Below are 26,435 nucleotides of genomic sequence, written 5' to 3'. Positions count from 1 at the left end.
CATGAATCACTGAGTTCAGCTTGATGGGTGTAGGGCAGACGATGGCAGTTAGTAAAAAACACAAAGATTTGCTTAGGACAGAGTGCTGGAACTGGGAAAATTAATTATTTGAGGTGTTGTTTTCATTTTATGCTAAAGAAATGAGAGGTAACTTTAAAATAACCTCTTGGGGTTGCTAATGAACAGTTCTTTCTCATTAAAACCAGAAGTAGTAATAGGTATCTTTTTGAGACTCATGGAAACTGGACAGAATCTCAGGAAACAAGATGTTGCTCTCTAGAGCAAGATACTGAGAGAGGGATAACTCAAGTAACTGTTAATCTCAGTACTGTAGTAGGGGTGGGTGAGCCAACAAATTAACCGGGAGAACTGAGTTAAAGGTCTGTCTTGGCACTAGGAGCCCAGCCACGAGCTGAGCTATGGAAATATCTGGGATGGAAATTGTGCAACACATATTATGTAAAAATATCATAGTGGATCTTCAAAAATCAAAAAAGTAAAGTAAATTTCTTTAATAAGCGTTTCACCTTGATACATCGTATAATACCACTACATTGAGAGACATTTATTAAAAGTGATAGTTTTAAAAAGTGCAGCTTTAAGCACTCAGGTGACCACCCCCCCCCAACGCCAATACCTTTAGTGAACTAAAAGGCAAGTTAGTTGTTTTCTGCACCCTATATGTGGGAAACATTCCTATTTTACACAGAACAACATTATCATCCAGTAAGTCAAACATAAGAAAGATTTGTGTAAAACATGCATCATCACATATTTCAAGGTTTTTTCATATGCAGTAATGAAAAAATAGTAGGCATGATAAAATAAAATAATTGCAGGGGATCACACAGTTTGGTCAAGCGGCCAAGCCGTGAATGATATCAGATTTTCTAGTTTCACTTGTGTAATCCAGCCACTATACTAGTATCCCTTTCTTGCTCCTGTTTGACATCAAACTTTAATGCTTTTTTAAAAACTGTTTTTATTGATTATTATAAAACATAAACAAACAGTGCAGTGCCAACATGCCCCATATGAAAAGGAAATATTAGTTGTGGTCAACCTAATGGCGAAATCAAGCATGTACCAAACATGGGCCAGTCATATTCCATATACAAGGGAGAAACCCTGCCCCTCCCGACTACTACCCTCACCACTAGGAAATCACATGAGACCAAACACAATATGCGACCTATAGGAAAGTCAGGGTAATAGGTAAAACCATAGTTGATCATCTCCAAACACTGGATACATTAAAACCCCATCCCCACCCTCATCCTCCGTAGTGTCCGCAGAGACCACCTCCCCTACACCAGAAATTCGCTCCAGTAGAGAGCCCCACAAAGTTTAATGCTTTAGCTTTCATTCTATGTGCATGAGGTTAATTTGTGGGTAACTGGCAGAAGCCACATGAAAGCTTAGTTCATTTTTGACTCAAGGGATCAAGACCAACTCAAGTTTTAGCTAAGCCTGACATCTGTCTCAATCCTTCAGTAGCCCACCCACCGCTATTCCTTACTCTGGGTATTCTTGGGTATTCTGTGCCTACAATAAACTCAGATGCTGCTGCCAGTGTGATAAATGTGTTTTGTGTGAGGGGTATCTTAGCTTGCACTCTTGTCGACCATCTTGTACCTAAGCTGTGTGAGGAGAACTTACACTGCTGGCAAATGCTGCACATTGTGTGTGTGTTTACACACAGGGTTGGATTGCTGCTGCAGGTGCTGTCCATGTTCTGTGCATGCAAGTGAAGCTTGCAATTGTTTCTGGCCAGATCAGTATGTGTTTTATTGGCGTGAGGGAACTGTGTCCTCCTGTCTGGTGATACAACTGTTTTTTGTGTGGAAATCTGGCAATGTATGTGAGTCATCCTTGCCCTCATACACCCCAATGCTGTTCCTTACATTTGTACAAATTTGAACAGCGTATTTGTTGTATCTAAGGGAGATGTTAAATGGTGCTGCCCAGTGCCACACTTGTTCCATGTCTTTGAAATAAGCATGCAGTGACCTTGCAGTGCCACACTTGCTCCAAGTCTTTGAAGGAAGTGTGCACTGACTAGCCCTCCAGTAGCACACTTCTTGCATGTGCATGTCTTCGATGAAAGTTTGCACTGTCTAGCACAGCAATACCAAACTTGCTTGATGTATTTGAAGGAAATGTGCACTGGTCCTGCTGTACCACACTTGTTCAATGTCTTTTAAGAAAGATTGTGATGCCCTTGACTAGTGCCATATGTCTTCTGCATGTGAGCCAAGGTCCCGCTGCTCTCCTGCCCCCTGTGGTTTATCTATTTCTGTGCGTTTTAGGTATGCCCAATTGACTGCTTTATTTGTGTTACCAGCCTCATGTTTTCGCAAAAATAATACATAATCTTGCTTAGTGAAAATAGGCTTTGGGTAGGCCCACTTCAGCTGCTCACCATAGTGTCATCATCATATTAGTTCAGCACTTCAGAATAGCATACATACAATAAGGCAGTGCATCCGCTCTCTTCAACCACTGAAATGGTGTTCTGCATACTCTGTCATGTTTTACTGTTCCAAGATGGCAGACCAGTGAAGCATTGTTTTTAAAAAAAAATTAGTGAAGCACATGCCCTTCACATTTAGTAGGCATTTCTTTCTTTCTTTCTTTCTTTCTTTCTTTCTTTCTTTCTTTCTTTCTTTCTTTCTTTCTTTCTTTCTCTCCTTCTTTCTTTTTTCCTTCTTTCTTTCTTTCTTCATATGCTTACACTACAAAGAAAATCACCACTTAGTTTATAGAAAAGAAGTGGGCCTTTTTTGATGCCAAGACTTTTCCCAGCAAACGTCTCCAAACATAAGATGCACATGATCTGCAGTGCTGGTCCAAGTGTGGCTGATGTCATATTAGATAACATCTGTGGATGTTCAGGCTTCACTGTAGCTTACTTCAATAGCTTTAAATTGCACTAGTGGACCAATGCACAAGATACTCCACTTGTGCTCCTGTGCCACCATCTCCCCACTCTGTTCTTTCCTAGTTGGTGGTGTATTTGTGTGAAGGCAGTGTGCTTTTGTGAGTGCAGTAAAGCCACCATATTTGTGAGAGCATTGTGAGGAGTGTGACCCCGTGAATGCAGGTTTCAGGTTGAGTTGTGTGAGTGGTCTACAGGTTTAAAGTTGTCCCTTTGTGAGTGAAGCGTGTGGGGTGTGCTATTTGATGTGAGCAATGTTAATCTGCAGTCTCTGTATGTTTTGTCTTTATGTGCATGTACTTTACAAAGGTCTCATCTATGGGCTTTGGTAATGCTTTTTAGGGTTATGGCTTTGACTTCCAGAAATGTGGAGCAGGGAGTGGAAATATCATAATGTGTGTATGAGAATGGTAGTTTTTTTTTGTATGGTACATGCAGGCCATGTCGAAGAAGTTTGAGTGTCAGAGGGAGCTGACAGAGATGTCACCCTAGAGAGAGTCCAGTTACCTTGCTTGCACTAGGACCCATGGCAACCCAGCTACTGGTTCCAGAGAACCAAACTGTACTAAACCTCTCCCTGGCGGCCTGGATGTGTGCCAGGAGGCTATGCTTTCATCTAACTTCTTATCCTGCCTCCTTCCCTCTCTGCAAACATCTGTGCAATTACGGTCTCATTATTTGGCTCTTCATTTAAACTCAGCAAAGTCGGTCCTGTCTTGTGCCCTCTGTCTCTGTGTGTCATAAACTGCACAGGGCCTGCTGGCGAGGCCCAACTCTATCTATGGTGCAGAGTAGTTTCCGGTTTCAATGAAAGCCCACATTGTCCACTCAGGAAGTATCACCGAGCATCAAAAAAGTGCCTGGGTATTCATATGGCACCTGCTGATAAGCATCTATTTAGCAGCCAAACTTCAAAGCACTGAGCCTGGATATAAGGAGAGACGGAGGAACAGAGAGGACTAGAAGCAAACCCAGCCCTGGTACCTCGAACTAGACACGCTTGGAGATCCACCAGCACCAGGTAAGATAGATGCATCGTTTATCCTTTGCAGTGTGGCAGAATGCATATTATTAATAGTTTCAGCTGTCGATAGCCGAGCTTTCTGAGCGATCATTAACCCACTGAGCTTGCTGAGGTATCTGAACTATCATTAACTAGCGGCGCTCTCTTAATCCTATTAATTAACTGAGCTATCCCAAGTGCGGACTATCATTAATCCAATCAGATGTCATTAAAAAACTCCAATATGCTAGCAATCTGAGCTATCATTAGCTCACAATGTATCTTAACCTGGTTTGACTTGGTCATTCTAGTGTGTCTGCTCAAGTCGGTCTTTGAAAGTTTTGCCTTCACAAACTTTGTGCTCATTCAGTTCGTGGTATCTTCCTCGGGGGGGGGGGGGGGGTCGTATGAGGGGAGGATAAGAGTGACGGCTGGTCTAAGTATCCCATGGTAGTTGCACAGATTGAAAACGCTTTGTTAGTAGCAAGTAATAAATTGTGCTTTACGTAGCTCTTCATTCCGAAGTTTTCCACCATTAGGCACTGTAAACAACAAAGGCACTATGAAACAAGTTTCAGGTGAAGGGTCTTTTCGTTTTGACACCAACTGCTCTAGTAAACTGGTAACAATGGGCAAGGCAGTGCTATTTACCAAAGACCAATAAATGAAGTGCAAAGGGCACTTTTTTGTTTTTCAGAAAGGTCGGCCTCCCAAAAGGTAAATTCCAGTGCAATTACAAGTAAAAGCCCTGCTCACTAACAGAACCACGATCCTACCATCCTCTCACCTTTAAGCCACCCTGAAAGCAAACCATTGCCCTATCAAACAAAGCATTCCATCAAGCAGCCAGCTTCTGACTTTCATCCACGTGCACATGCACTCAAACCGCTCACACTGCCTTCCCTCAGTCCTTAACCATTTCACCCTGACTCCTCCTTTCATCTCTGGCCTCGAAACATCTGACTTACCATAGCTACTAACTCATCTGACTGCCCATGTCTGTCCAATCCATCTGAGGTACCAAAGGAGAGGATGTTGCGCAGTGGCCAAAGCTGCCGCCTTTCGAATTGAGGAACCTGGTTTGATTCTGGGCAAATCAATTAATCTCTCCGTTCCTAACACACAAAAAGATCAATGTGACTGGTGCTTATGTAAAGCTACCCAATACCTTCGAGCCGAGTTCGTGCAGTGTAAAGCTGCAAAAGTAAACAATATAGAAAATAAAGCTGACTCACCATCGCTATCCAACCCGTCTGACTTACCAGGATGTATAACTCATCTGACTTCCGATGGCTATCCAACATTGTCCTAAGAGTGACTACAACCTCTCCTCCTGTGGAATATTTACTTCCAGTCCTGCTTCTGCCAAAGTTGACCTAAATAACTTCAAAACAAACCTACAGCTATAAGGTACAGATGTATGAAGTGTTCTTATGTTTGCAAATGGCCTGATTCGCAAAATCTGGCCATTTGTGAACGCAAAAAGCCATTTTTGTATGTACCAAGCACAAATTGTGATTCAGTGACCTGTTACCGAATCACAATTTGGGTTTGATTCGGTATTAGGAAGAGGCATGCTTAAGCCAAACCATTCTAATACCGAATGTTAGTGCTATGTATGAATGTTTTGCAATCAAAATGCAGTAGTTAACATTCACATTTTACCACCAACCTCAAGTAGGGGGCAACCCATTAGGCAAATGGGAGTAGGTCCCAAAGGAGGATAGCTGTAAAAATATTTTTTTAAGAGCAGGGAGTGGTCCCATAGACCTATGCCTGCTCATAACAAAAGTGAAAAAATACTTTTCATTTTTCTTTTTGGGATGCATCCCATTTTACTTTAGATGTGGCAGTGGTCCCACAGACCAATTCTTGCTCATAAACAAATGAAAGAAAAGTTTTCATTTTATTTTTTTAAATGGAGGCCATTTTCCTTTAAGGAAATGGCCTCAATTTCAAGGGGAAAAAAAGCTTCTTTTATTGAAAAGCAATCACAGACATGGTGGTCTGCTGACCCCAGCAGGCCACCATCCCTGTGATTTCAGAGATTCACAGTGGGTCGCAAAGCGAGACCTACCTCATTAATATTCATGAGGTAGGTCTAATTGCGACCGACTGGGAATTGCAAAATGTAAAAAACACACATTTGTTGACTGGTGTTTGTGATTACAAAATAGCGATTTGCAAAACTTTGCTATTTGGTCACCACAAACACAGATGTTAGTACATGTGGCGCTAAATGCTAATGTAGGAAAGTCGGGAGGGAAAAAGACCTCTAACCTTCCTGCCCACGAGTCTGAAGGATCTAGCAAGAAAGTCCCAGAAACATCATCTAACTAATTCTACAACCTCTTCCAAGCTCTAACCCTGATCTCCTCATGTCTCCACAGAATGTATGTGTTTGTGGCCTTCGCCCTGCTCACGACTCCGGTGCTGTCTTCTGAGAGTAAGTATTTTGGTTTCCTCTTACGCTGTCCTATTCTTTGGAGGGCAGAGGTTTAGTTGACAGGCAGTCCAGGATCTCTGACTGTTACACACACACACACCACAGAGCCAACATCATGAAGCGAAGAGTAATATGGGGCTCCAGATTTGGATATTTCCAGTTTTTTGCACAGTGCTTAACACTGGCATTTAGCCTGTATCTCAGTGGCCCCAGTTTTGGCAAACAAAGGATAGCAACAGGAGCCCTTAACAGGACCAGACTGGGAACCCAAAGCAGCCCTGGCAACTTTTGTCAGACAGCACCCACAGGGTGCTTAGCGAGTAAGCCCGACCACTAAAATGTTCGATAAACAAGTTTTTATTAGTTAATTAAAACCATAAACTTTTCCTTCCACAGAGCAATTATAGTGTAATAAAGCAATTACAGATCTTGAGTTTAGAATGAAATGGTATATGAGATTTGCTTCCACATAAAAATTTAAAAAAAGATCTTACTTAGTGCTATAAGGCATTAATAATAATAGGGCGACAAAACAATCTTTGTGTAGATAAGGCAAATACAGCGAAAAAAAGAAAAAAAAAGTCCTGTGTTTAAAATTAAATGATATCTAAAATTTCCTTCCACCTAGAAATTTTAAAAGAGAGCAGTAATAGACCAATGAAACGTTAGTAAACATAAGACAAGGTGGGAAGAGACCTTCTATTGATTTTATTTACCCCTACTTAAGTCTGATTGTTAGTACCAGACTTTATTGCAGCACATGCTAAGCAACCCAAATGAACTACCTAGAAGCCTTCCCTTCTTTAAGATGGTCAGAGTAGGTTATATGGATTTTGTTATCATTTCCGAATTCCCTATGACTTGGTTATCTCGAGAGGCTGTGATTTTGAGCGAGAACATCTCCAAAAATTTAACCAGCCTAATGTTCAATATTGTATTTTGAGGGTTAAAAGCTGCAATTAATGCATGTCTGCAGGATCTAATTCTTAAATCGTTTAGTTCTTTTTTCAGTAAGAGTCTCCTTTCAACCGCCAAAGCTGGACAAATGCAGACCACATGCACCAAGTTTTCATTAGCTAGATGACAAAGACGGCACTCCTGGGAGCCTACTTGCCGCTCGTTCTTCCATTTTGGCATGAGGTCTAATGTTGGGACTTCGCCCAGCCTAATTCTGAGAAAGGATTGCTTGATTTTCCGTGAGTAGGAGCCAGCCATCAGTAGTGATTCTTTAAACGTTTTGTAGGAGTTAAGGATCAACCAACTATGCTCCCTTTTGGTCAATGAGACCCTATCTTCTAGCCAGCTCTGTAATTTACTTGCTTTACTCACGGCTTTATTAAAAACGGGGATTGGTAGAGACCGGTCCCATACCTCATCTAAGTTTAAAAGACTATTACTTTTTTCTAGATACCTTATGTAGTTGCAGTTCCCTCTTTCTAGGATAATTTCCTGCCAGACTAGATTGGCTAAAGACCCTTTTAGAGCGCAGCTCAATTTGTAGCAGCATTTAATATATGCTGCGGGTCGGGCTAACAACTGTTTGACCAGCATGAATTCCAGTCTGACCTGGGCTGGCGAAGCACACCCAGGGAGCCGAAAAACGTTCTTATAGGTCTTTATCAGAAGCTTATCCAGTAGACCTACTTCCATCCCCCTCATTATTTCGGTCCCATAGGTGATAGTTGGAAGTAGTTTTGTTCTTATTACAGCTGTTAATGGGTTCAGAGCATGACCACAGATTGAATTTGCTAGCTTACAAAAAGCGTAAGTAAGGGCCTGCGTCTTGTTTTTTATTGCTTCTTTTTGTGGCGTGAAATTTCCTCTAGCGTCCACCACAAATCCTAGGTATCTATATGATGTTACTTCCTCTAGGCTTTTCCCATTCATATGCCATTTACATTGGCTGGTTGGCCTGCGGTTTAAGGTAATCATTTTAGATTTTTTATTGTTGATTTCTAAATCATTAGATCCAGAATATTCTTCTAATGCCTTTAACAAATTCTGCATGCCTATTCTGGTGTTACTGATTAATAGTAGATCATCTGCATATAGCAGATTGGATACTTGTTGACCGCCCAATGAGGGAGAGTGGGATGAATGACCATTTAACTTGGTGGGGAGATCTGCTATGTACAGGTTGAAGAGTGTTGGGGCCAATACACAGCCCTGCTTCACACCCACTGTTGTTTTGACTGCCCTGGATAGGTGAGAGCCTTCCCCCAATTTAACCTTCACCCAAGTATCAGAATATATCATTTTGATGGCATTTAAAATAGGATGTGGCAGTCCCCACAGTAATAGTTTGGCCCACAATTTGCCGCGGGAGACACAGTCAAAAGCAGCTTTAAAGTCAACAAAACATAAATAGGTTGGAGTCCCCTTTGCTTTTGCTCTGTTCATGATCAGACCTAGCCCCATAAGATTTGTTAATGTTCCTTGGGGCTTGGTGAAGCCGGTTTGATTAAAGGGCAGAATATTGTTATCTGCAATCCAGGCTTCTAGATGTTTTAGCACACAGAAGGAAAAGTACTTGAGGTCAACGTCTAAAAGAGCAATTAGTCTGTAGTTGCTTGGGGAGAGTGCGCTCCCACCCTTATATATGGGGTTGATTATTGAGCACTATAATGGGGCTTGAGGGGGTTCTCCCCCTCAAGAAAAGTTGGAAAAAAATGGCACAAACCCTGCATTCTACGACACATTTTTGATTATATCGTCAATTGTATTTGTTGTTCAAGCATAATAAATGATAAGCTTACAGGGCACCTGGATGCAGCATTTTCTGTTGGGGTTCTTCAATGACTCCCTCATAATTACCCTCTAAAAGTGCCTCTCATTACTCATAGCCCCTCTTTCACATGTATTTAATTTGTTTTATAGCATCTCCCTTACCAGCGTAGGTTGTCGGAGCGCTTTATATCCACACTCATACAGAAAAAATTAATCATACATGTGTAAATCTGTGTATAGAAATTGGTGACAAAGGGGACTACATGGTGTAGGATTCATGTCATCATTCTGGCAGGCATTTTTCAAGTGCTTGGTGTGGGGAAGCATAAACTCAGAATTCACAACATAACACTGTGGTTAGAGTTGACTTTACTAATATCAACTTATTTCAAACCAAACAAACCCTTTTTTAGCAAAATTAGAATAACTAAAGACTGAGAAAAAAAATAACTTTTTAACCTGTACCATGTAGTTTGCATGCAGCTCTTTGATGGCAGTTCATAGCTCATTGTGCTAGATTATGATTGTACCTTATGAACTGCAGAGTAACAAATGGATCTCTGTGACAAAAACAGTATCCCACTGAGCTATGCACATAAAATACTGTTTTGAGATCTGCATGATACACATTCTTTGCAGCAGGCATATTAACCCTATGGACTATCTTAGATGAATAAAAACTGGCACTAGACAAAACCTCAATCTCTCTCCTGCAGGTGCATTAACCACCAGAAATATCTTGGCTCTTTTATTGTTGCCTGAAAACTGTTGAATATACAACTAACTCTACAGTCTCTTTTAAAACTGCTGCACTGCTACAAAACTGACCCCCCCCCCCCCCACCTTTCCAGAATACCGGAAAAACGCCTAATGCCCGGAACAGTCAGTCCGGCCTTGGTCAATAAAATTACTTGCCCAAAAGGACACAGTGTTTCTATAACGAGTAAGTACTTAAAAACTATTCTATTAAATGGCCAGTAGTAAACTAGCTATTGGTCATTCATGTCTTTATTGTAGTTCATACTTTGTGAGCTACTTAGGAGCAAGCAATATTACATATGGTGTCAGTTTCCAGACTCTGATATGGCTCTGGGTGACATCTGCAGCAGGATGCTCTAACAATGCTTCTCCTCTATCTTGCTACTCTTTTCCCTGATTTATTTTTAAATCGATTTCCTTTTAATGGTCGGTGAAGTGCACCAGCCTATCAGCAAACAAGCAATGATAAGGGCAGTAAGTCTGACTTTTTGTTAGGTTAAGAGGTAATGGGTTGGCAATATTGTGTGCATTGTCCCAGCTACCATAGAAGGAAAATCCCTTAACAAAGCAGCATTGAGGGCTACAGTAGTGTGAAGGCTGGGAGGTTGTTCCCTATTTTGATCGGAGTGCATTAGTAGAGCTAAGCTGCGCCCTCAAAAAGTGTTATGAAATGGAGGCAAAAGATGATGTCTGCATTGAAGTGTGAACTTAAAAGACAAAGAAAAGAATAACATTTAAATTACATCCAATTGCATATTATCATGTCAACAAAGTAAAACAAATGAACGAAGAAGAGTAATCAGTGAATAGTACTCTGTTTTTATAAAATAAAATATAAAAACCTAATGGAAACACATATGGAACAATGTAACTATCCATATTGTGCCATTGACTTGATGTACAGGCCATACAAGAATTGGCAAACAATGAAAAACACTTTGGTAAAACAATGCAAAGCCCAATCCTCTACTTCTTATAGTCCTTTCTGAAGAACTGAAGACAAGAGGTAGTCAAAAACCTAAAGCTGTCTGTAGCAGACCTAAAAAAACAAAGGAAAGTGCCAGTGCCAGATTGGAGTTATGTGATAATAATTACACAGTAGGGGGAGCAATTGCCATTGAAAGCAGATTGTGAGGTAGTTATTGCAGTCAATCATGTAACATAATGACTGTTAGAACATTGGAATGTTGAGAGCTCCATTGGAGACGATGGCGTAGCTCTGGGCTTGTAATGGCTGGTATAATCCTTCTGCTCCAATATTCCAATGTTTGCCTTTCTGTCTCTCCCTTATTAATTCAGAACATTCTATCCTCAGTAGGTAGAATGTTCTAATAGCCTTATAGCCCTTCTGCCTAGGGCTATAGCTGTTGTTAAAGGCCTGCACCTTCGTTATAGGCCTGAGCTGCATCCGTTAACGACCGGGATAGCCCTCAGCAGCAGGCTATAAGGCAATAGTAACCATGTTGGAAGAGTGCCTTTTGAGATGAACTAAGCACAATGTTGTCTCCAAGGTGACGAGGAGTGGGGGGGGGTGTTGCTAGGAGCAGAGACCCAAATGTGGCGGTGCTTCAGGTACCATCTTCTGGGCTCCACTTTCTGCTACACCATCATGGCCACTGCCAAGTTATTTACTTATGTGCTAATGCACAGACAACATCACTTGCTTTGATTGTGCCTTTTAATTATCCCTGTAATGATATCTAGCAGTTCTAGCCACAATTTTATTTGAATTAAAGAATAAAACTATTATAAAAGAGATGACAAAGTCTCTTAATTTGCTCACATCAGACATTTTGGTCAATTAAGGATGTTATTCTTCCTACTCTGAATAACTGGGGAGCATTTCATGTGGGTGGCCTGGAAAATATTATATCTGTCTACCTTTATTACCCAAAAGTAGTAGTTCCACAATCCACATTTCACAGATATGATACCATACCTATGGCTAGTTTGCATAATTCACAGATACTTTACAATCCCATTTATTATGGCTGTCACCAATAGGAATGGCCCGTGAGGGGTGCGGTAATCTTAGTCCCTGTTTCTTCTCAATAGCAATGTCTCTAAGCGTGACAATCAATTAGGGAACAAAAGCTTGAAAACACAGAGCTCAGCTTCAACATTTCCTTTGTTTAGTTATTATCCCCTCCAGGAAAGCGAAGCGAATCCTGCACATTTTGACGTGGATGGTAACCAGCATTGCATGTTCCATCGGAATTAAGTGTCCACTAGTAATGAGGACCTTGGTGTTTGAAAAAAAAATCTTTTTGCATGCTAATTGATCCCAAGCAAGCTAATGCATCACATGAATGAACAATTATTTTTATGTTAAATCAGATGGTGTTGCTTATTTGTATCACACCTCTAGATCTCCTCAAATGTGGGGGAGTTAGACTGATGGACAAGATGAACCAAGAGAGAGAAAAGTAGGGAATGAGATAGTGGGAATAGAGAGAAGGAGGAAGGAGCCTTCTAGATGTGTAGTTATTAGGCCTCCAAAAATCTATTCGCTCACTTCCTATGGCAGTCAGGTTTTATAAGGGAGAGCTATTTTAGGATATACTGGTCCTTTTTGTCAGGAGGTCAAGCTTGTAAAAAAACAGGCATTTATTATGTTCATTCAGAAAGTGAAGAAACAATAAAGACGACTTTAAATCTCTTTATTTATTCATATTTGCTATGCATTCAAAGACGGACGTAAAATGTTGGATTCTGTCTTCCTACAAATTGCTGCTTATTAAATACTGGTAATTGGTGTTCACTCTTCTTTCTTTGATTGCAAAGTTAGAGGATTTTGTAAAGCAAACCGTTGGACAAGAGAGTGTGCAATGAAAGGGAATCGGATGTCAGTTTTGTTCCTAAGAAAACATTTAAATAGCTTGTGAATGAATTGTCCAAACATATAAGAGAGCGGTTAGAAAAGCACTTTTTTGGTAATTCTGAAGTGTGATGGAAAAAGCAGATTTTATTAGGATCAATACATATCAGAACACTTTACTTTGTGATGTGCAAATGAGAAATATTTGCTGAAGCCCGATTTCCATTCATTATGGTTTGTGTGCTATATAGTTCTATCAATAATACTACATGTCAGGTGGAAAGTTTATGGCCATTTCAATGGAAAGTGTGCTGTCTGTAAACAACATTGCACTATCACATCAAGCTTTACTAATACATAAAAAGTGAGAGTTTTTAAACATGAACTGAGAAACAATCCTACCCCCACTTTGGTAGTGAACTAAGAGGCAAGTCAGAGGTTATGTGCTAGATTCTTGTTATACATTAGGCAAAAGTTTAGTCTATTAAAGCTAACAAAATAATTTTTGTACAGCAGACATGAAAGTGTTCTCATATGTGATAATGGAGAAAAAGGCGAGATTATGAAATAAAATATTGGTCTAGGATCACACAATTTGAGACCAGTTTATGGGTCAATCGTATTAGATTAGGTCAAGTAGATTATTCATGTTGCTAGGTCTGCAGATCTGGTAACATTTTAATGATTTTACAAGGCCTGGTTACCCACTACATGTTACAGCACAATAGTGAGTTTGAGGGCTGCTCTAGCCCAGGAGGTAAGAGCAGGAGGAACAGTCTTGGCTCGCGGTTGTTAAAGGGGGTGTGGCAGCGTGCACGGGGAGCAGAGGGGTGGGGGGAGCAGAGGGGTGGTGGGAGGGGAAAAATATTAATAGAATAAAAATAAAATAAAAAAAAACTTACCTGAACGCCGTGCTCTGTCTTCCACTGCTCCTCCGTCTCTGCTGCCTTCTGCTGCAGGCACAGGCTCCCAGCCTGCCTTGCGCCAATCTTGATGCTGCTTAGAGCACCGTTAGGATTGGCTGGGAGTGCTGGGCTTGAGAGAGCCTTGTGTGCATGTATGTTTGGCCGGCCCAAAACAGCCAGCCAAACTCACACCCGCTCTGTGCACTCCCCTCAAGTGCACTCCCCTCAAGTGCTCGTCACCCCTGCGGCCCAGCCCCTATTCAAGAAAATGATAATAAACACAGTTTATTATCTTGTTCTTGAAAAGGTTTTGCAGGGACGACGCTCCTCTGCCCTAATGGAGTAGCCGCCTATGAGGAGGAGGCAGGGAAGCGGTAGTGAATAGGAGAGGTAAGGAGATACTAATCAGAGGGGATAACAGTGAGGGGAATTAGGCATAAAGGAGGGTTTGAAATTATAGTACGCTGCTAGAAAATGCCTTTTGCAGAAAGAAGCTGGAACCAGGAGGCCAAAACAATGGATCGACAGTGACTGCCGTCGGACCTCTCTTGGAACTATGGCCCTATGAATCAACACATTTCTCCACAGACATGGAATGGATAAAACCCTTTGATATCCTAGGCCAAATATTTCAAATGCTGCATGTTATGTGTTTTTCATGTGGCAGACACTTATCAATTACTCAATCTTTTTGAGCATGGGGGAGGTGGAGTTTTACCATTTGAGCACGGGATACATTTCAAGACAATTTTCAAAGAATGTGGACAAAAGCTGCACCATTTCTAGGCAGTTTTGAATGGATCCACATGATGTATTAAAAAATAAAATTCAAAACTGACTGGTAATGCTTATCTTGTAGAGGAGGGTTGGGGAGCCTTCTTCACAAGAAAAGTCTGAAACCATGGGTCATATTGTCTAGTTAAAGCCCTATTATCATTGATCTTGACTAAAAAGCATAGATTGTACAGACAGTTTTTAAAAAACTTTCATTAAATATTCCGATACAATACATTTATGGAGTGCATAAGGAGAATGCTCATACTCAGAGATTTCCATTTCCTTAATACATGCATCGAGTTTATGGACCGTTCACATAGACAGGGTATACAGTTTATAATATTTGGGAGCATGCCTCCCCTGTCCATATCTGATTTCATTATCATCATTATTATAGGCGACTTCTGATGTAGCTTGCCACCGGCAATAAAGAAGTTATAAAACTGTTCAGTTGTAATCTAAAAGGTATTACTGTTGAATTCTGACTTCACAATGCCCACTGACAGAGCCAGCAGTCAAACTGAAAGGCAAGACAGTGAGCAACATTGCAGCTGCAATTTAAACAAAGCAGCAAAAATTAAAACTGGCTTTTCATTCATCTAATCTATTTTTTCTGAAAGTAACAGTGATAAGCAGAAAGGAAATATTTATGGGAACATATTTAGGCCCACATTATGATCATGGTGGGAGGCCCGCCGCTAACCCTGCCGGCGGTCAAAGGAAGACGTCCAGTGGCGGCGGTCGGCATCCCGCCAAATAATGACGCCTGGAGCCTCACCGCCATTGATGGGTCAGGGTGGATGCTGCTCCACCCTCACCGCCACGTCAGTCCAGACACCGCCACGTCCATAAGGATGCATTCATAGGCGTGGCGGTGTATGGAGAGGCAGCGATGGCGGCAGAGCAGCATCCAGGGAGCCCGTTCCCTCCCGGAGCAGCACGACAGAAGAGGTAAGTGCTGTCCGAGAGGGAAGGGGGGAGTGGGATGTGTGTGAGTGTGAGAGTGCATGGGGATGTACGTGAGTGTATGTTTGGGGGGATGTGTGTCTGAGTGTATGTATGCGTGTGTGTATGTAGGTAAATGGGTGGATGAGGATGTGGGGGGTTGGAGTTTCGGAGGACCTCTATGTAGAGGTGGGGGATGGGGGATGGTGAGGGTCGACCTGGGGGTCCAACATGGGGTTTTGGGGGTGGGGGGGGTGAGTGCGGATCTGGGGGATTTGAGGGGGTGGGTGTAGTTGCAAGGGAGGGCCTGGGGTGTCACACACAGGTGACAGGAATGAGTATTCCTGTCACCCGTATGCTTTCCGGCAGGGATTACCTGGCAAGGCATCCCGCCAGGAAATCCCTGGTGGAAATGGGATCATAATCCCACCGCCGGTCGGGCCTCGAATGTGCCTACTGTCGGCCCGGTGGTCCATTCTGGTCTGGCGGTGGGTGGTAGTGGACTGGCTGCTTTGCAGCCAGTTCACAACTGTGTTCTGAATATGGCGGTCTGGACCACCATGTCATTGGCGGTAATGACCCCCGGCGTGGCGGTCCAGACAGCCATGTTCATAATGACCACCTTAGTCTTTGCACAATATCTGACTTACATTAAACTGTACTAAGATAAGATCTTTTCACAAAACAGTTCTCACTGCTTTTTGATGTGTTTAATTTTACACTAAGACTGTACTATCTCATTAATATTAAAGTGCTACACATTAAGGATTTAAGTGGGTTATAGGAAGGGTGATGGTGTGACCATGTATTAAAACTCACCTAGAAGATCCATAACTTTATAAATAAACTCCACAGTACCATGAAATTTCCTTATAATGCACAGCAGTGGGTACTTTATTCCAAATATCGTGCCCCCCAACATTCTTCAAGGTGTATATAGCATCATTCTTCACTTCTATTTTTTTCATATTCACATCTTGCTCCTGCCATGTATAATTTTAGCCACATATTATGACTATTTACTTAAAGGGTGCAAATAGAAAGCTTACACTGATCTAATACTTGGTAGACAGCAGGGCTACCCCTCAATTTGGACTGGCCTCATAGAATCGGAAGCTAGAGCTCCCAAATTGCCTCAGACAGCAGCCATAGTCATAAGTTAAGACAATTTTATAGGCATTTGACCATGAAAATCAATTAATCTAAAGACCAGCAGTAGCAAAAGGACATCAATTGTCATTTGACCTTTACATTCACCCCCGCACACATGCTTACACATGCACACAATCACACACACACTCCCTCACGTAAACACACTGTCACCTGCATGCATGCACGCATGCCACATACATTTAAAACCATTTTTTTTACTTAACTCAACTTCTAGAGAGGGCCCTATTCCACCTAGTTGTACTCCATTTTTATTATAAAAATAGTGAATAATATGCAGGGCCACTGAAATTATGCGGAAGTGGAAGGTCAAATTAGGTGGCAGGGTTGAGTAAATTATGCAGCAAAAAAGGGAAATTATGCAGCATTATGGGGCACATTTTGTGATGGTATCACTTCATTATTTAGTCGTTTGTAACTTGGTAACACTGTCTGGGCATTAGTACCAGTTTAAACCCCAAATATAGCAATAAGCTACAGAAAGTTGACCAGTCAATCTTTTGAAAGGGCCTTCCTCTGCGCAGCAACAGGTGTCACTGCATTTTTACTAACTTTTGAAACTTTTAAAATAGAAACATTTTTGGGTGAAAATCTGCAGGTTATCCAGCAGATGAGGGATTATGTAGCAAATGCGGCAGATCTACAATTATGCAAAAATTGCAGCAGCCGCACAATCACATAATCCCAGTGACCCTGATAATATGTTATTATTCACTATTAGTGTGATAGAAATTGACAAAAAAGGAGATTGCAGCCCCAAAGATGTTCATTAGGACAAGATGCCCCTGTATTTCTGGCTACTTCTGGCACTGAATATGCCCCTTCTGAGGCCAGAGGTCACAAATGCAGTGCTAGGGATCACAATTTGCATACCAGGGGTCGCAGATGTGACCTCTGGCGACCCCTAAATGACATCCTTTCCTTAGATAGCAATGCTGTAGATAACGCCATATAAAATATTATCAATGGAGAGATTGAAAAACTACACATGAACCTTAAAATGACAGTCACAGCACGATGTCATGTCCAAGTCACAAAGAAATACTCCTTTAATATCGGTTTCAAATATAATATGAATCTACAATATTATTGTCACCACATATCAGCTTGTCATCTGAAAAGGCACACATTTGGTTCTGGAATGCCAGCTTTATTTTTGGCTGATTAGAACTCGAATCCCCAGAAAAGGGTTCAGATTTATAATCTAACATTTTGCCACCAAAACCACCATTTTACAGGTCTTCCCTCTTTTTAGGTTCTTGCAGCTTCCTTTATGTCAAAGTTCTTACAAGACTTCCCTCTTTCGACTGATCAGGATGACCAAAAGGGTTTCTTAAAGGGCAGACATATGTACCAGCTGTCCCATGAATTGATTGGGGCAATTGATTTGGCAAGTGCACATGAATTACCCCTGGCAGTTATAACTTTGGATGCCACTAAAGTGTTTGATCGAGTAAACTGGAATTACTTAAATGTTATTTTAACACATCTAAATTTCGGGCCAAATTTCCGTGGGATTTTGGAAAGCATCTATGATGCCAGATCAGCCAGATTATTGTTAAACGGGAACTTAACTAACTCTTTTTCTATTACTAGAGGGAGCAGGCAGGGCTGTCCCTTCTCTCCGCTACTGTTTGACCTATGTATAGGACCATTGGCCCTTATGATTAAAAAGGATCCCCTGATTAAGCCATTTGCCTATATGGGCTGGGGAAAATTCTCTGTATGCAGATGATATCATGATTTTTACGGAAAATCTGCTTTCGGCATTGGTAAGACCCGAGGTGTTAATGAGGTATTTTGGACAGCTGTCCGGGTATGCAGTCAATATGGTGAAAACAGAGATAATGACATGGAATTTGAATAGGAAACATAGGTTAATATAAGAGGACATACAATATTTGGATGTTGAGATCTGTAACAAACTGGAGGATATTCCTCTAGAAAATCTGAAATTCGTGGCGCGGGAGGTAGATAAAACTTCTGTTAAGTTGGGCACATTTACCATTGACTTTATATGGGAGGGTAAACCTAGTAAAGATGTTCATTCTTCCCAAGTTTACTTTCCTTTTTAACATGATCCTGTTGTGCTTCAAGAAAAAGGGGATACAAAAACACCAAGAAAGAATAGACAGTTTTAATTGGGACTCTAAGGAGGTTAGGATTGCAAGGAAAAAACTTACAAGGAAATATGATAAAGGAGGGATTGCCCTCTCCGATATCCAACTATATGCATGGGCCTTTCAGTTAAAAAACGTAAAAGACTGATTAGCAGGAGAGGAGGGTACCCATCAGAGGAAAGTTATGTTGAAAGGGGAGGGGAAGGATGAACAAAAATGTACGTATACATTTGGACACCCGAAGTTTAATAAAAAAAGTAAGACTGAAGATGTTACAAGCAGCCGCTTTATTGTGGGTGCAGATAAGGAAGATCATGAAACTATCATACTATAGTGTTTATGCTCCTATTTGGGGCTCCCCAAGAACTCCAGAATGTTTTAAGGACGTTTTATCTTGACCTTTGAAGGAAGCTGGTATTGTGGAGTGGGGGAAGGTATTTCAAGAGGGGATTTTAAAACCTTGGGACACATTTGTGACTAAGACACAGGGCTTACTATCCAGGTTTAAATATTACCAATTACAAGCTTGGGCCCGTTCCCTACAGGAAAGAGGAGATGATACTAATGAGTTAGAGGAGTTACTGAGTAAGGGTCCACCTGGTAGGAAGGAGGTTGCACCCTATTACAGGTTATCCTTAGATAGTTTAGACCGTGATCAGAACTATCCTGGTTCCTTATGGGATGATGTGGTTAACAGTGAGGATATTAGTAAATTATGGGCATGCTCTTGGCAGCTCCTTTATCGGGTGGTAAAACCGGCGTTCCTTAGGAAAAATCATCTGTTTGTGTTACATAGGGTATATTACACACCAAAATTAACAAAATGTAATCTAAATGCACAGGTGGCTTGTAGGAAATGTGGCCTACTTGGACCTGATGATATTAGAATGGGTGTATGCAGTAACAAAAATGTGCAAGTTAGACCTTTGTCAATCCAGTGCAAAAAATGCACAAAAGGTTTGGCAACCTTGGGTAAACTGGATGGACCTGAGCGCTTTTCCTTTGGTTTAATGTCCGATGATTATTTTAAACAGGGGAGGAAGACACCTTGGGTCTTTATCCCCTTTAGACTTCCCATAATGATTGCTTGGACTCTTCCAGGATACACTGGAATATGGGCCTGCTCTAGATCATAATGGCAGTATATAAAGTAAATGAGGACAAAAAAAAAAAGAAAAAGACTTGTCTCTTTCTAGGATCTTGCTAACTTTTCTTACTCTAGTTTCTTACTGGGTGCTTTCTCTGTAGGCTGTTGCAGGGCTTCCCACTCACTCTGCTCTTGCAGGGCTTCCCTGGTAGGTGTTCCCTCTCTCCAGGTTCTTAAAGGGTTTCTTTCTGGTCGTTCTTACATGACTTACCTGTCTCTAGGTTGTTGCAGGATTTCCTTGTCTGTAGATTTTTTGCATGTTTTTCCTAGCTCTAGGCTGTTGCAGGGCTTCCCTTACCAATAGTGTCTGTAGTAGGAAACCTTTAGGTGGTAAAGCAGCTGATTCTGGTTGACTCATTTTATCCTGTTTTGTTTTTCAGTCAGGACTCGCCTGTCTTCGCACAGCGGGGAGTTCGGAGGAGGATCTGGTGTTGCATTCACTACCTCTGGTCTGCACTTGCATGGGCCAATCACAGGCCTCCGTATCCGTGAGAGCACCAGTTACATCCTTGGGTAAACCTTGTTTTTAAACCACTCTCCCACTCCCAAAAATACACAATGGAACAATCTCCAGCCTAACTTTCAGCCTTACAGATTTTGCTTGATCTTTGTTGCATGATTCTTTTACAATTTAGTTTGCTGACTTGGAACTCATTAATAAATTACCAAAAACATATTGTAGGACATTTTTTCCTTTGCGAACCATGAAGCTACACTTTCATTTGTTGATGCAGATATTAGGAAAGTGAAACATGTTCTTCCCTTCGTTGCCCATATACACAACGTAAAAGGTGGTTTGTGTTGCAGGATCATGAGTTACCCTAAAAGGGGTTGCAGTCTAGGCTAATTGACAGACAATAGATTAAGGTCCAGATTTAAGAGGGCCTAGTGCTTCCTTGCGTCACATTAGCGTCATTTTTTACGCAAATGTGGCCCTACGAGGCCAAAATCACTGTGCCAGATTTACAAATTGGTGCAAAGCATGCATGGCGCCACTTTGTAACCCCTTGCGCCACATTATACCTGTGCCAGTCATAATGTATGCAAGGGGGGTGTTCCCCGTTAGGGGAGGATGAAAAATGGCACAAAGAAATCAAAAATATTTATTTGCGACATTTATTGGGTCATTTTTAAGGCCTGCACAAAACAGGCATTAAAAAGAGGAACACCATTATTTATAATGGTCTTCAATGTGCTTTGCAGGATTAGCATCAACATTTTTGACGCTAATCCTGCAAAGCACCAAACTAGTGACAAAAATGTTGATGTTAGTTCCCTAGCTACCGCCATGGTGCGCTGTATCTTGAATACGGCGCAAACATGGTGGCTGTAGTGGGGTGCTAAGGGTTCAAGAAAAGAGGCGCTGCATTGGATGCAGCGCCACCTTTCTTAAAGCAGGCCCTACATTTCTAAATCTTGAATCGTTTTTTTACCTGCCCAACCCCAGGCCTCCCTGAAATCCATGTGTAAACCTCGGCTTTATCTCTTCAGATCAATGGAAGTGTCACCAATGGAGTGATTAACGGAAATCCAGTTGCTGGTTTTACCCCTCTAAAGACATTCATTTTATAGGGTTTTCTGAATATCCCATTAAATAGTTTAGAGAATTTTGGAGGGGAGTGAATGGATTCTGTATGTTCAGCGAGTTCAATGCCATCTTGAAGGTTTGTGCCTGCATTTCCACATTCATGTGAATCAGGAATTTCTTCTGCTCTTCTTTCTGGCTCCTTCATCTCCGGACCAAACAGAAGTTTGCTCTGCCCACAATACGGAGAATACTCACAACTGCATGTTCCTGGGGAAAGGTCACAGCCTTTACATGAACTTTGAGCAGATGTGCCAAACTATCTATTTTTTGGTCTGAAAGCAGGCTGAAGCTAAAACGTTTGAGTCATTTAGTGGTCTAGTGGTTTACTTTGCACATTTGCTGAAAAACAATAAACCCCATAGGCTCTCTGCACAGGTACCCTACTAGTTCCAAAACCGTAACGAGTTCCTTCCGGATATTGTCTACATGCTCAGAGTAGATGGTGAATGACAGCAAATATGTACCTGGAATCAGAGTAAACTAGTGGAAAAGAACGCAGTAATGTTTGGTCTGTGTTGTTACTACCCATTACAAGGACAAAAAGTCATAATGGATGGATTTGGGTTTGGGGATACTGGCCAGAATCATTTATCTGGGCCCACAGTGACCCCTCACCAATATCCAGCTATCTCGTAATGAGAATATAACCAGGCCAGAGCAGCATATTCGTACACTCATCTTCCTATATTTTACTAAATTCATGAATGAAATAGATGGATACCTACCATGAATGAACTTTGTAGAGTGAAGAACAATAACCTGGGACGTTAGTGGTATAACAACATGAATGCTAAATAACTGAGGCCACATCTCTTTGACGAGAGGTGAGAACATCCCTGATCACACCTTCAAGATGGGTGCAAGTGAACAGCTTTGAAGTAGAACCCGAATGAAAGAGCCCATAATCCACACTTGCAGCTCAGCCAGCCCCAACCTGTCAATAAGAATGGCAATAATATTCCTTGTCAGCAATGGTGCATTACAAATGAAAGCCTCGAGGTCTTTCTGTGCTTTGTACTTGAACTTGTCTAAAATCGTTTCACTTTCACTGTCTCACCTCCTGTCCTTTGTGTGAGCATGAAAGTCCTGTTTTGACTGAGATACTGAAGCTCTTTTAAATCACAACATTGAAGATCTAGAGCCGGGCGTTCTCCGGAAGTTGTGCATAAAAATATGAAATGAGGTGGGATTGTGAGGGGACTAGCAGCTGCTCAGGGGCATGTCTATAAGGGAGAAGGCGTTACCTGAGAGTGGGAACAACACCAATGACCAACGGCACAGACAGCTCTGAATCTAGCAGGGGTGTGGACAGTACAGGCTACCCTCGCATTCTTGGATGATCAGGATGAAAGTCCAGTATTTGGGTGGCGGGGAAGGGGACGGTTTGAGGGATTCTTCTAGCTAATTCTTTAGTGGTTTACTTTGGGAAAAAGAAGGATGCAGATTCACCACATATAGTGAGGACTGTCAAACACTTTCCACCTACATGGTGGTGTTTCGTAAAGTTATAAAACATGCTCACCGGTGATTGTTTAGGTATGAACTCTGTGCAAGCTCTAGAGAGATGATGTAACAATAATCCAGTAACGTATTCTGTTCTCTTTTTTTATCTGTCTCCAGAATCCAAATCCGGTTCGGCAGCATTTGGAGTTCGCTGTACGGCAGCACCTCGAGTTCTTACCTGGAGGTCATTCTCCGCCATGGAGAACACATCACACAAGTGTCAGGGAAATACAGCAGCTATGTTAACGAGCTGATATTCCTCACCAACCAGGGCCGTATGTTCCGCTTTGGCCAGCCCTCTGGTTCTTGCTTTAACCTCTTCCCACTCCACAGCAACACCGTTCTGCGCTACATCAGCGGGCGCTACTCAGGCTCTCTCATCACCAGTATTGGATTCCACTGGGATAGGCCCCTTGGCTATGTATCTAGCCTGAACCAGACTGGTGTGGCCCAGATTCCGGCACCATAAAATGGTCATCCTCTCAATTATACAATTGCTTATGGAGAAAATTCAATAAAACTCAATAAAATGCATCACAGAATCCTGACCATGAGTGTCCTGTCTTTATTTGGTTTTTTTTCTCTCTATTATGTGTGGAGGGTTCAGCACAGAGGGTGAACTGGGAGGTATTTCAGTTTCTTGACCTGTTAACAAATTGCCCGTTATCTCTGACTACCACTTCTTCTGGAATTAAGAGGAGCTACAGGTTGGTAAATGATGTTGTATGCGATGTGACAGATTGAGCTAGCCCTTTCGGATAGGTGGCAGGTAATCAGTTTAGTGGCAGATTTACCCCTATGAAATATTACAAAGAGAAAAGCTACAGAGAGGTAGGCTAGTAATATTCTAAATCTTCTATTGATTTCCTAATAACGTTAAAGCCTCTGGTGGCCTCTTGGTGCTGGGAGAGTTCTGATGTAAGGATGTGCTTTTGCTGGCTTATTTGCCATACTTTTCTTGACAGAATATTGCAGCAATGGTTTCTGACCATGTTAACACTGGGTCTGCCATTTGTGCAATATTTTAAGCACACACACCTTTTTTTTAACATGAGGTTAAAGGAATGGAATAGTTAGGTGAAAATGTCAGTGAAAACGTACGGGCGTCATTCACAAAAGTCTGATGCATCTCCATCGATGTGTCAGATTTTATGAGCTTCCCGTGCATCCCCTAACAATACCATGGATGCATTGTATTTACAATACAGAGCTCCATGGCACACGTTTTCACAGATGCGTCAGAATTTCTGACGCATGTTTGTGCTAAACTCACGCTGTGCTGGAGTAGCGTCACTAAACTGACGCAACTCCTGCAATGCAAGGAGTCGCCCATGAAAAAAAGCCCTGTGCTCTCCAGTGAACTTGTAGAATGACACAATGAAATGTTGTAAATGTTACTGTGTCAGTTCTGCGTGGGTTTTCACCTGGGAACTCTTATCTTTTAAACATTATCCCTTGCGCAGGAATAATGTGACGCACAGCTTTACCAACTGATGCATTGGGCCCAATGCATCAGTTTGTAAATATTGTGCAGTATAGTGCACTGTTAGTGCCACCTCTGCATACAAAAAATAATACAACGGTGGCGCAAAGGGCTTGTAAATGAGACCCACGGTTTTAAAGAACAAAACCAGGGAAATTCACAAGTTGTAGTTATCTCAAGTAACTATCACTCGCAGCTTTTGGCATTTATTTTCCAATGTTGGCAACCCCAACAGGGCAGGCTTTAATGTGATAAAGAAAATGTGCATTGGCACATTAAAGACAGATCTTTATGAATGTGTCTTGCACAGACACATAGAACACCATTGTGTTAACACTGATCTCTACCTCATAAAGCAAAATAGTTTGTATAAAACTCACACTGTTGCACTCAGCTGAAAATCAAGCCATAAGCAAATACAGTAATCTTGAAAAGTGTTTTTCTTTTATTCTGCTCATCACGATTATGTCTTTAATATTGTCTTCAGTTTCAAATGTACCCTGTGTTTTCCCTGCAGGGTGTCTAGGAAGACATTTTTGCGTTAAAAAACAGCCATAGAAAACACTATAGTGCATCACACATTTAATATATTTGTGTCTCACTAAAAGGTCCACAAGATTCAAAATATCAGATTTTAAAACATGCAAAATCTTTGGAATTATTCAAAACTTTGGGCACTGTTGGAGTGTAGCTTTTATAATCAGAAATTAACATGAACTGCTTGCCAATCAATGTATACTGTTGCCACATAGAAAATGTATTAAGGTGCTTTTAACATACGCGTTTGAAATGTGCCCACAGGGAGTGGCCACCAATGTAGACGATGATTAATGAAATTCACTAATAATGGATTATTGATGTACTAATATATGATTTTGTATTAGCATTAAGAGTTATATGTTAAGGTTGTGCTAAATTAATCACTAGGCCTTAGTTAGCAAGGGTCTGGGCCTAGCAGCCTGGTCTCATATTAAATGTGTTTTTCTAACGTGCAATGTGCTGGCTTGCTGAAGGACATATAACCGTACTTTTCCAGAAGCTAGCGATGTGTGTGTAACCGTAGTAAATTCTTTCTCATGAGACCCGACTTGCTGAATGCAACAGTGTAATTCACAACGGGTGCAAGGTCGCCTGAACTGGTAAAGACAATGGGACTACTGACTGAAACTGTGAAAGTAACTTTTTGTACCTGACATTCTACCCGTTGGAGACGTCAACTACAGGAGCCAATAAACTACGTGAGAACTGTCTTAAGTGAAAATTCTAGTAAGGTGATCAACAGATCATTGGATAGAGAGAATGATGCACCAAATTGTGCCCAATTGGGAATTAGGAGTTTGTTCAACAAGATTAATATAATACTGTGTCACAAGGAGAAGACAGACACTTTTTGCCACCACCTAAACACTTTGCCATTGTAAGCTGTTACCTTGTCATTCTGTCCTAAGGACTTTGCTGTTTGACTCTTCAAACCTCATCCTTGCCTTGCCTGATTCATACTTCTCCTCCTTATGAGGGAGGTGTTCCTTATTGCCCTGTCTTGCTGAACTTTGCTGCTTACCCCGGCTGATGGCGAATCAACTTATTTCCTGAGGACGAAGACTGACTCTGTATGCTGAACCATTACGGAGGGTAACTATATAATGATGAAAATTTACTTGTCTGTTTGCCTTTTCTTTCTAGGTACCAACTGCTCTTTTGATAGAGACCATAGTTAGTTGTTTTCTGAATTGGTGTTATTAAATTGTTTTGCATGAAGCCCAACATGCTAATGCTAATTTGAGGTTAGTTAAGGAGTTCACAAAACATACGCAAATAGACAAATGACTGAAATCTTTGCTTTGTTGGATAATGTGCTGATGATACTCTGCTAAAGTTGATTCATGTTGGCGTCGTGCTTTGTTCTAATGTTCATGATCTTTGCTTTTATTCAAGTTGCCATATTGTGACATTGTTGATGTGTTTTCTGGTATTGAGACTAATAAACTTACTAGTAGAGGGTAACAAATAGGGAATAAATATCATAAATCTTACTAAATTCTGTGTGGTTATTCATGGCTGAAAGGTCATGGTGAGTTTTGATTCTTATTGATGTTATTAACTAAT

The 26,435-nt window shown here is 41.4% G+C and overlaps 1 protein-coding gene across 1 annotated transcript; it reads left to right on the top strand.

Annotated features, from left to right (window-relative positions):
• The first annotated feature begins 3,876 nt into the window (after window positions 1-3,876).
• LOC138247266 (zymogen granule membrane protein 16-like) lies at window positions 3,877-23,388 on the top strand. Its single transcript, XM_069201988.1, has 4 exons — window positions 3,877-3,959; window positions 6,332-6,387; window positions 20,136-20,268; window positions 22,964-23,388. Exons 2-4 carry the CDS (start codon window positions 6,333-6,335, stop codon window positions 23,313-23,315), a joined length of 540 nt encoding a protein of 179 aa, XP_069058089.1. The 5' UTR covers window positions 3,877-3,959; window position 6,332; the 3' UTR covers window positions 23,316-23,388.
• The last annotated feature ends 3,047 nt before the right edge of the window (window positions 23,389-26,435 follow it).

Source organism: Pleurodeles waltl, chromosome 7 (genome assembly GCF_031143425.1).
Source record: "Pleurodeles waltl isolate 20211129_DDA chromosome 7, aPleWal1.hap1.20221129, whole genome shotgun sequence".
In the NCBI taxonomy this organism is placed as follows: Eukaryota; Metazoa; Chordata; class Amphibia; order Caudata; family Salamandridae; genus Pleurodeles; species Pleurodeles waltl.
Note: the sequence above shows the minus strand (reverse complement) of the source record. Positions and strands in the feature narration are given on the sequence as shown.